This window comes from Rattus rattus, chromosome 3 (genome assembly GCF_011064425.1).
Source record: "Rattus rattus isolate New Zealand chromosome 3, Rrattus_CSIRO_v1, whole genome shotgun sequence".
NCBI classification, from domain to species: Eukaryota; Metazoa; Chordata; class Mammalia; order Rodentia; family Muridae; genus Rattus; species Rattus rattus.
In genome coordinates, this window is record NC_046156.1 from 76,012,044 (window position 1) to 76,021,990 (window position 9,947).

Genomic DNA, 9,947 nt, shown 5'->3' on the forward strand with positions numbered 1-9,947 from the left:
GAGAACACAAATGCCAGCCCAGGTTACTGTATCCTGCAAAACTCTCAATTAACATAGATGGAGAAACCAAGATATCCCATGACAAAACCAAATTTACACAATATCTTTCTACAAATCCAGCACTACAAAGGATAATAAATGGTAAAGCCCAACATAAGGAGGCAAGCTATACCCTAGAAGAAGCAAGAAACTAATTGTCTTGGCAACAAAACAAAGAGAAGAAAAGCACACAAACATAACCTCATATCCAAATATGAATATAACAGGAAGCAATAATCACTATTCCTTAATATCTCTCAACATCAATGGCCTCAACTCCCCAATAAAAAGACATAGATTAACAAACTGGATACACAACGAGGACCCTGCATTCTGCTGCCTACAGGAAACACATCTCAGAGACAAAGACAGACACTACCTCAGAGTGAAAGGCTTGAAAACAACTTTCTAAGCAAATGGCCTGAAGAAGAAAGCTGGAGTAGCCATTCTAATATTGAATAAAATCAATTTTCAACTAAAAGTTATCAAAAAAGATAAGGAAGGACAGTTCATATTCATCAAAGGAAAAATCCACCAAGATGAACTCTCAATCCTAAATATCTATGCCCCAAATACAAGGGCACCTACATACAAAAGAAATCTTACTAAAGCTCAAAACACACATTGCACCTCACACAATAATAGTAGGAGATTTCAACACCCCACTCTCATCAATGGACAGATCATGGAAACAGAAATTAAACAGAGACGTAGACAGATTAAGAGAAGTCATGAACCAAATGGACTTAACAGATATTTATAGAACATTCTATCCTAAAGCAAAAGGATATACATTCTTCTCAGCACCTCATGGTACCTTCTCCAAAATTGACCATATATTCGGTCATAAAACAGGTCTCAACAGATACAGAAAGATAGAAATAATCTTATGGGTCCTATCAGACCACCACTGGCTAAAGCTGGTCTTCAATAACAATAAGGGAAGAATGCCCAAAAAACCGGGGAAACTAAACAATGCTCACCTAAAGGATAACCGGGTAAAGAAGAAAAAAAAGAAAGAAATTAAAGACTTTTAGAATTTAATGAAAATGAAGGTACAACATACCCAAACTTATGGGACACAATGAAAAAGAGGAAAAATAGCTCTGAGTGCCTGCAGAAAGAAACAGGAGAGAGCATATGTCACCAGCTTGACAGCACACCAAAAGCTCTAGAACAAAAAGAAGCAAATACACCCAGGAGGAGTAGAAGGCAGAAATAATCAAACTCAGAGCTGAAATCAACCAAGTAGAAACAAAAAGGACCATAGAAAGAATGAACAGAACCAAAATTGGTTCTTTGAGAAAATCAACAAGATAGATAAACCCTTAGCCAGAGGACTAAACGAGAGGACACAGAGAGTGTATCCAAATTAACAAAATCAGAAATGAAAAGGGAGACATAACTACAGAATCAGAGAAAATTCAAAAAATCATCAGATCCTCCTACAAAAGCCTATATTCAACAAAACTTTAAAATCTGCAGGAAATGGACAATTTCCTAGACAGATATCAGGTACTGAAGTTAAATCAGGAACAGATAAACCAGTTAAACAACCCCATAACTCCTAAGGAAATAGAAGCAGTCATTAAAGGTCTCCCAACCAAAAGAGCCCAGGTCCAGATGGGGTTTAGTGCAGAATTCTATCAGACCTTCATAGAAGACCTCACCAATATTATCCAAACTATTCCACAAAATTGAAAACAGATGGAGCACTACTGAATTCCTTCTATGAAGCCACAATTACTCTTATACCTAAACCACACAAAGACCCAACAAAAAAAGAGAACTTCAGACCAATTTCCTTTTTATGAATATCGTTAAAAATACTCAATAAAAATTCTGGCAAACCAATCCAAGAGCACATCAAACAATCATCCACTATGATCAAGTAGGCTTCATTCCCAGGCATGCAGGGATGGTCTTAATATGGAAACCATCAACGTGATCCATTATATAAACAAACTGAAAGAACAAAACCACATGATCATTTCATTAGATGCTGAGAAAGCATTTGACAAAATTCAACACCCCTTCATGATAAAAAAGCCCTGGAAAAGAATAGGAATTCAAAACCTATACCTAAACATAGTAAAAGCCATATACAGCAAAACAGTCGCTAACATTAAACTAAATGGAGAGAAACTTGAAGCAATCCCACTAAAATCAGGGACTAGACAAGGCTGCCCACTCTCTCCCTACTTATTCAATATAGTTCTTGAAGTTCTAGCCAGAGCAATCAGACAACAAAAGGAGGTCAAGGGGATACAGATTGGAAAAGAAGAAGTCAAAATATCACTATTTGCAGATGATATGATAGTATATTTAAGTGATTCCAAAAGTTCCACCAGAGAGCTACTAAAGCTGATAAACAACTTCAGCAAAGTGGCTGTGTATAAAATTAACTCAAATAAATCAGTAGCCTTCCTCTACACAAAAGAGAAACAAGACGAGAAAGAAATTAGGGAAACGACACCCTTCATAATAGACCCAAATAATATAAAGTACCTCGGTATGACTTGAACCAAGCAAGTAAAAGATATGTAAAATAAGAACTTCAAGCCTCTGGAGAAAGAAATTGAAGAAGACCTTAGAAGATGGAACGATCTCCCATGGTCATGGATTGGCAGGATTAATATAGTAAAAATGGCCATTTTAACAAAAAAGCGATCTACAGATTCAATGCAATCCCCATCAAAATACCAATCCAATTCTTCAAAGAGTTAGACAGAACCATTTGCACATTCATCTGGAATAACAAAAAACCCAGGATAGCTAAAACTATCCTCAACAATAAAAGGACTTCAGAGGGAATCACTATCCCGGAACTCAAGCAGTATTACAGAGCAATAGTGATAAAAACTGCATGGTATTGGTACAGAGACAGACAGATAGACCAATGGAATAGAATCGAAGACCCAGAAATGAACCCACACACGTATGGTCACTTGATTTTTGACAAAGGAGCCAAAACCATCTAATGGAAAAATAGATAGCATTTTCAGAAAATGGTGCTGGTTCAACTGGAGGTCAACATGTAGAAGAATGCAGATCGATCCATGCTTATGACCCTGTACAAAGCTTAAGTCCAAGTGGATCAAGGACCTCCACATCAAACCAGATACACTCAAACTAGTAGAAGATAAAGTGGGGAAGCATCTCGAACAGATGGGCACCCTAGAAAATTTCCTGAACATAACACCAATGGTTTATGGTCTAAGATCAAGAATCGACAAATGGGATCTCATAAAACTTCAAAGCTTCTGTTACCAAAGGACACTGTGGTTAGGACAAAACGGCAACCAACAGATTGGGAAAAGATCTTTACCAATCCTACAACAGATAGAGGCCTTATATCCAAAATATACAAAGAACTCAAGAAATTAGACCGCAGGGAGACAAATAACCCTATTAAAATTGTGGTCCAGAGCTAAACAAAGAATTCACAGCTGAGGAATGCCGAATGGCTGAGAAACACCTAAAGAAATGTCCAACATCTTTAGTCATAAGGGAAATGCAAATCAGAACAACCCTGAGATTTCACCTCACACCAGTGAGAATGGCTAAGATCAAAAAAGTCAGGTGACAGCAAATGCTGGGGAGGATGCGGAGAAAGAGGAACACTCCTCCATTGTTGGTGGGGTTGCAGATTGGTACAACCATTCTGGAAATCAGTCTGGAGGCTCCTCAGAAAATTGGACATTGAACTGCCTGAGGATCCAGCTATACCTCTCTTGGGCATATACTCAAAAGTTGCCCCAACATATAAAAAAGACACGTGCTCCACTATGTTCATAGCAGCCTTATTTATAATAGCCAGAAGCTTGAAAGAACCCAGATGCCCTTCAACAGAGGAATGGATACAGAAAATGTGGTACATCTACATAATGGAATATTACTCAGCTATCAAAAGCAATGACTTTACTAAATTCATAGGGAAATGGATGGAACTGGAAAATATCATCCTGAGTGAGGTCACAGAAAAACTCACATCGTATGCATTCATTGATAAGTGGCTATTAGCCCAAATGCTGGAATTACCCTAGATGCACAGAACCCAGAAACTCAAGATGGATGATCAAAATGTGAATGCTTCACTCCTTCTTTAAATGGGGAACAAGAATACCCTTGGCAGGTTATAGGGGAGGCAAAAGATTAAAACAGAGGCAGAAGGAACACCCATTCAGAGCCTGCCCCACATGTGGCCCATACATATACAGCCACGGAAGTTAGACAAGATGGATGAAGCAAAGAAGTGCAGGCCGACAGGAACTGGATGTAGATCTCTCCTGAGAGACACAGCCAGAATACAACAAATACATAGGCGAATGCCAGCAGCAAACCACTGAACTGAGAACGGGACCCCTGTTTAAGGAATCAGAGAAAGGACTGGAAGAGCTTTAAGGGGTTCAAGACCCCATATGAACAACAATGCCAAGCAACCAGAGCTTCCAGGGACTAAGCCACTACCCAAAGACTATACATGGACTGACCCTGGACTCCAACCTGGTAGGTAGCAGTGAATAAGCCTAGTAGGAGCACCAGTGGAAGGGGAAGCCCTTGGTCCTGCTAAGACTGAAGCCCCAGTGTACGTGATTTTTGGTGGGAGGGCGGTAATAGGGAGAGGTTTGGGAGGGGAACACCCATATAGAAGGGGAGGGGGAGGGGTCAGGGGGATGTTGGCCTGGAAACCAGGAAATGGAATAACATTTGAAATGTAAATAAGAAATACTCAATCTAATAAGGAAAAAAAGGAAAAAAATAAGAAGTTAGTTTGGAATGATGGTCCATACATATTTTCAGCATGGGAAAATGAGACAGGAGGTACCAGGATCAAGCTGGCTAGTGAGAGTAGCTATATTGGTACACACTGGGTTTTACTGAGAGATGCTGCCTCCGAAGAATGTGATAGATAAGCAATCGAAATAGATTCTGGGGAACAACCATAGCTCTCTGCATTCCTGACAGCACACACAGGTACTGGCACACATCTAAAGACACAGGCACACATGCATGTACAACACACAAAAAACATATATGTGTAAGAAGCAAACAGCAACAACTATATTATGCCATTTTATCTAAGGGACTCCAGCATCTTTGAATTTAAGTCTCCCCAGCACATCCTGGTCCCACTCTCCTGGTCATCTAAAATGGGGGTGGGGCAGTTTGTGGTAAGGTAATGAGAAAATGCTAACCATAAATTGTGATGTATTTTAACCATGAAATTGTTACTTCAGGGAAATTTCTTCCTTAGATACGTAAGGAATTAACAAACAAGAAAGGGTATTCCCTGGGGAAATTATGTAAAGAGGAACCTACACTTAAAAAAGAAAAAAAGAAAACTCGATAAATTTGGTTCCTGGACTATTACAGCCTTTGAAAGCAAGACAGATGTGGGTTAAATTCCCAGGCCTCCCACTTGTCAACTGGGGAAATAATTCCTAAGATTTGTGAGATTACCTAGAGCCATACAACACAGCATGACGAAAGAACAATCAGTAAATTTCTAATTTCTTCTCTTTATTCTTGGTCTTAAATACAAATTTATCTGATTTTTATCATTCTTATATGTAATTTTTAAAATAAACATAAACTGTGTGTCCATTTTTAAAAAAAATGAGGTACAAATCTAATTAAAAATATCAATTTAGGAATATTGAATGACCATGCAGCACCTCAAGAATCGTTCAATATCCTTAGTCATCAGGGAAATGCAAATCAAAATAACCCTGGGATTCCACTTCACACCAGTCAGAATGGCTAAGTTAAAAAACTCAGGTGACAGCTGATGCTGGCAAGGATTTGGAGAAAGAGGAACACTACTCTATTGCTGGTGGAATTGTAAGCTGGTAAAACCACTCTGAAAATTAATCTGGAGGTTCCTCAGAAAATTGGAGATAGTCCTACCTGAGGTCCCAGCTATACCATTCCTGGGCATATATGCAAAAGATTTTCCAAAATATAACAAGGGCACATGCTCCACTATGTTCATAGCAGCCTTATTTATAATTGTCAGAAGCAGGAAGAAACCTAGGTGCCCTTAAACAGAGGAATGAATATAGAAAAATGTGGTACATTTACATAATGGTGTACTACTCAGTTAATAAAATCAATGACTTCATGAAATTCTTAGGTAGATGGATGGAACTAGAAAATATCATCCTGAGTGAGGTAGCCCAGTCACAAAAGAATACACATCGTATGCACTCACTGATAAGTGAATACTAGCCCAAAAGCTTGGAATACCCAAGGCACAATTCACAGACCACATGAAGCTCAAGAAGAAGGAAAACCAAAATATGGATGCATCACTCCTTCATAAAATGGGGAACAGAATACTCATGGGAGGAAATATAGGAACAGTGAATTGAGCAGAGACAGAAGGAAAGGTCACCCAGAGACTGCCTTTCCAGGGAATCTATCCTGTAAGCTTTCACTAAATGCAGTCACTATTGCTGATGCCAAGAAGTGCTTGCTGTCTGCAACTTGATATGGATGTCTTCTGAGAGGACCTGCCAGTGCCTTACTGATACAGGTTAAGATGCTTGCAGGTAACTATCAAACTGAGCATGGGGACCCTAATAAAGGAGTTAGAGAAAGGACTGAAGGAACTGAAGGGGTTTGCAATCCCATAGGAAGAACAATATCAACTATTCAGACACTCCCCCAGAGCTTCCAGTGACTAAACCACCAACCAAAAGGTACACATGGAAAGGGATGGGGCATGACTGTAGCAGCATATGTAGCATAGGATGGCATTGTCTGGCATCTCAAGGAGAAGCCCTTGGTCCTGTGAAGGCTCTTTTCCCGAGTGTAGGTGAGTGCCAGGTTGTTGTTGTAGGAGTGGATGCATGGGAGGAGAAAGGGGAATGGGAAAGGGGGGGACCAGGAAGGGGTTTGAAATGTAAATACATAGATTATCCAATAAAAAAATTGCTATTTATTAAGCATGGCATGATGACACAACTTGAGATTCCTCTACATAGAGGGTAGAAGTAGGAGGATCAGTATGAATTTGAATGCAGCTGAGTGTACATAAAGTGTAAGCTCTCTTCACAAAAGCCCCAATGCCTTGTCATGGGAAACTTCATTTGAAGGTGTTGATCAGGGGAATCCAACCAAGTCTGAAAGCAATAAAGCTATTGATGTTGCCCTTGGTTGCCTCCTGTCATTTGAAAGTATGAGCCTATTAGAGAAGATTCTACATATTTCAGACATAGGACTTGAAAAAAATAGGACTAGAACCTACAAGTCTCCCACCCAGGGACTAGTTCTTCCTATATTGCAAAGACCTAAGAATACTGCCTAAAATGAAAAGCAATCTTTAGTTCAACCCATCTGTAAAGCCTGTGAAACACATCAATAACCAGTAAGGCAAAATATAACTTAACAAAAGTAACACTTAAATTTTGTGGGCAACCAACAACCGTTTAATTGGGCTTAAGTCCCACTAAATAGGAAGGAACTTATGCTTGGTTTTGTAAGTCCACCCTATAGATGAAATCCTAGACCCTAAAAGAGAACCTACTTACCTAAAGCAAAATAATTTCTAATTGTATGCTAAAATCTTACACTATATCCACAACTGAGGGCTGTTTTCTCATCCACTATCAAAGAAATTTCTTTTAGCAGTATGTAGAGATCATCACAGAAATCTGCATGTGGTCAAAATGCAAAGAATATCTGAATAATGGTAAGATTCCTGGAATCTCTTTAATGCATCCCATATGGTAATAACTCAATAAATATATTACTCATGTATAAAATTCTCAAATAAACAAACATAATGCTGCGTCATGAAAGGTGCTACAAGAAGAGTCTAAGAACCAGACATACAAAATGTGTGCTATAAGAGAGTGTATTTTTATAGAGACTGAGAAGCTGTTCTCAAGAATCTTAATGGTACAGCTGTCTAAATAAAGAAGACCTGAATAATAACACCACCAGTTAAAATACCATTGTAGATTTGGGAATCTCCCAAGGTCCTACTCCTAGATAAAGAGCTACAATGAGTTAATGGCTGATAAATAAGGGATAGTATGTATGTTCCTGTGACAGGTTATTCATCCTCAATTTGTCACACCTAAACATGTATGCATAAGAGAAACACTGAACGGACTTTAATTATGTTTCAATGCTAGACACTCATAAAGACATATATATATATACATATGTATATATATATATATATATACATATATATATATATATATATGACCATATATATATATATATGGTCATGACTTTGGGAGAAAGTAGAAAACAAGGAAAGAGTTGGAGGGTGGGGTAGAATTGATATAAATACAACATTTTGTATAAAATTTCACGAAAATTAAAACACAAGAAAACAAAAACACATTATCATTGGTTGTGTATAATTTTGAGGTATCAAGTTGATCTTGAAATGTTTCACATCCTTTACATAGTACATTTATTTTGCAATCCTCCCCATAACACCTCAGAAAGACCACAGAGAATGCATTTAATAAAATAGACCTTCAGTCTCCTTTAAGATACACATGATGCTCTAGTAAATTTTCTGCTGACACCAACTCCCTGTGGGTTAAACAGGACCAGGTGCCTCTGGAGCAACTGTACACACTCTGCTGAGCTGATTTGCATATGAAGTCATTATACAACAGCCCAGGCTCCTTTAAGGGCAGCAGCCAGGAACCTAAGAATCATCCTCTCTTCCAGCTCTCAGAGATGGAGACAGACAGACTCCTGCTATGGGTGCTGCTGCTCTGGGTTCAGGATGTAGAGAAGTCTTGGGGAACCTCTGTGGCCATCATGCTTTTCCATGCCCTCTAGGCTTTGATTATATAATTAGGGCATTTTAGTTGCTTTTATTTTCACATTTTTCTTACATTTCAGAGATGTCATTTTCTTTTTTTTTTTTGATTTTCTGGCTTCCCTCAGCCCACCAGAGCTAAATCCTGTCTACAGTTATTCTTAAAATTTCAATTAAAAGGTCCTCTACTGGGAAGGTTTTCAATCATATATAACACCTATCTGTGTTTATCCTTCCAGGTTCCACTGGTGACATTGTGCTGACCCAGTCTCCTGCTTTGGCTGTGTCTCTAGGGCAGAGGGCCACCATCTCTTGCAAAACCAGCCAGAATGTTGATAAGTATGGCATTAGTTATATGCACTGGTACCAACAGAAACCAGGACAACAACCCAAACTCCTCATCTATGGTGCATCCAACTTAGCATCTGGGATCCCTGCCAGGTTCAGTGGCAGTGGGTCTGGGACAGACTTCACCCTCACCATTGATCCTGTGCAGGCTGATGATATTGCAACCTATTACTGTCAGCAGAGTAAGGATTATCCTCCCACAGTGCTCCAGGGCTGAACAAAAACCTCCTGGGGTTGCAGTTCGCTAAGGCTCTGCTTCATAGTTCTCTGTAACTCTCTGACATCTCAACACAGAATTATAAGCTTGTTTTGAAAAATCTCAAATAATGAAACAAGCTTTTATAAACAGATACTCATGTGCTCTGTTCTTTAGAATGTAATCATATCTGAACAAAATTTAGACCTTTATGATTGCTTCTTAATTACTATTTATCACTTAAAATTTTTACTAACATTTATTTTATGATTTTTTTCATGCCTTCTACCCAATCTCTCTGATCACACTTCTGCCTATTTCCTACTCTCAGTATTCCACCTTTGATTTTCCTATCTCTTAGGATGCACTGTTTCCTTTCAAAAAAGATTTGAATTTAAAAAGGATAATGAATACAAACTACTGTTGCTGAGAAACTTAATGAAAGACATTTATTATTATGTGTATGTGTGTGTGTGTGTGTGAGTGTGTGTGTGTGTGTACAAGAGGACAATATGAGAAATCTGGTCTTTTCTTCCACCATCTGGGGGCTAGGAATCAAACTTAGGCCTT

General features: G+C 38.7%; 1 gene segment (V, D, J or C); it reads left to right on the top strand.

The window, feature by feature from the left end:
- The first annotated feature begins 6,583 nt into the window (after positions 1 to 6,583).
- LOC116895821 lies at positions 6,584 to 9,398 on the top strand. The segment is given in 2 exon segments: positions 6,584 to 6,593; positions 9,073 to 9,398. Coding segments are annotated over 2 exon segments (336 nt in total).
- The last annotated feature ends 549 nt before the right edge of the window (positions 9,399 to 9,947 follow it).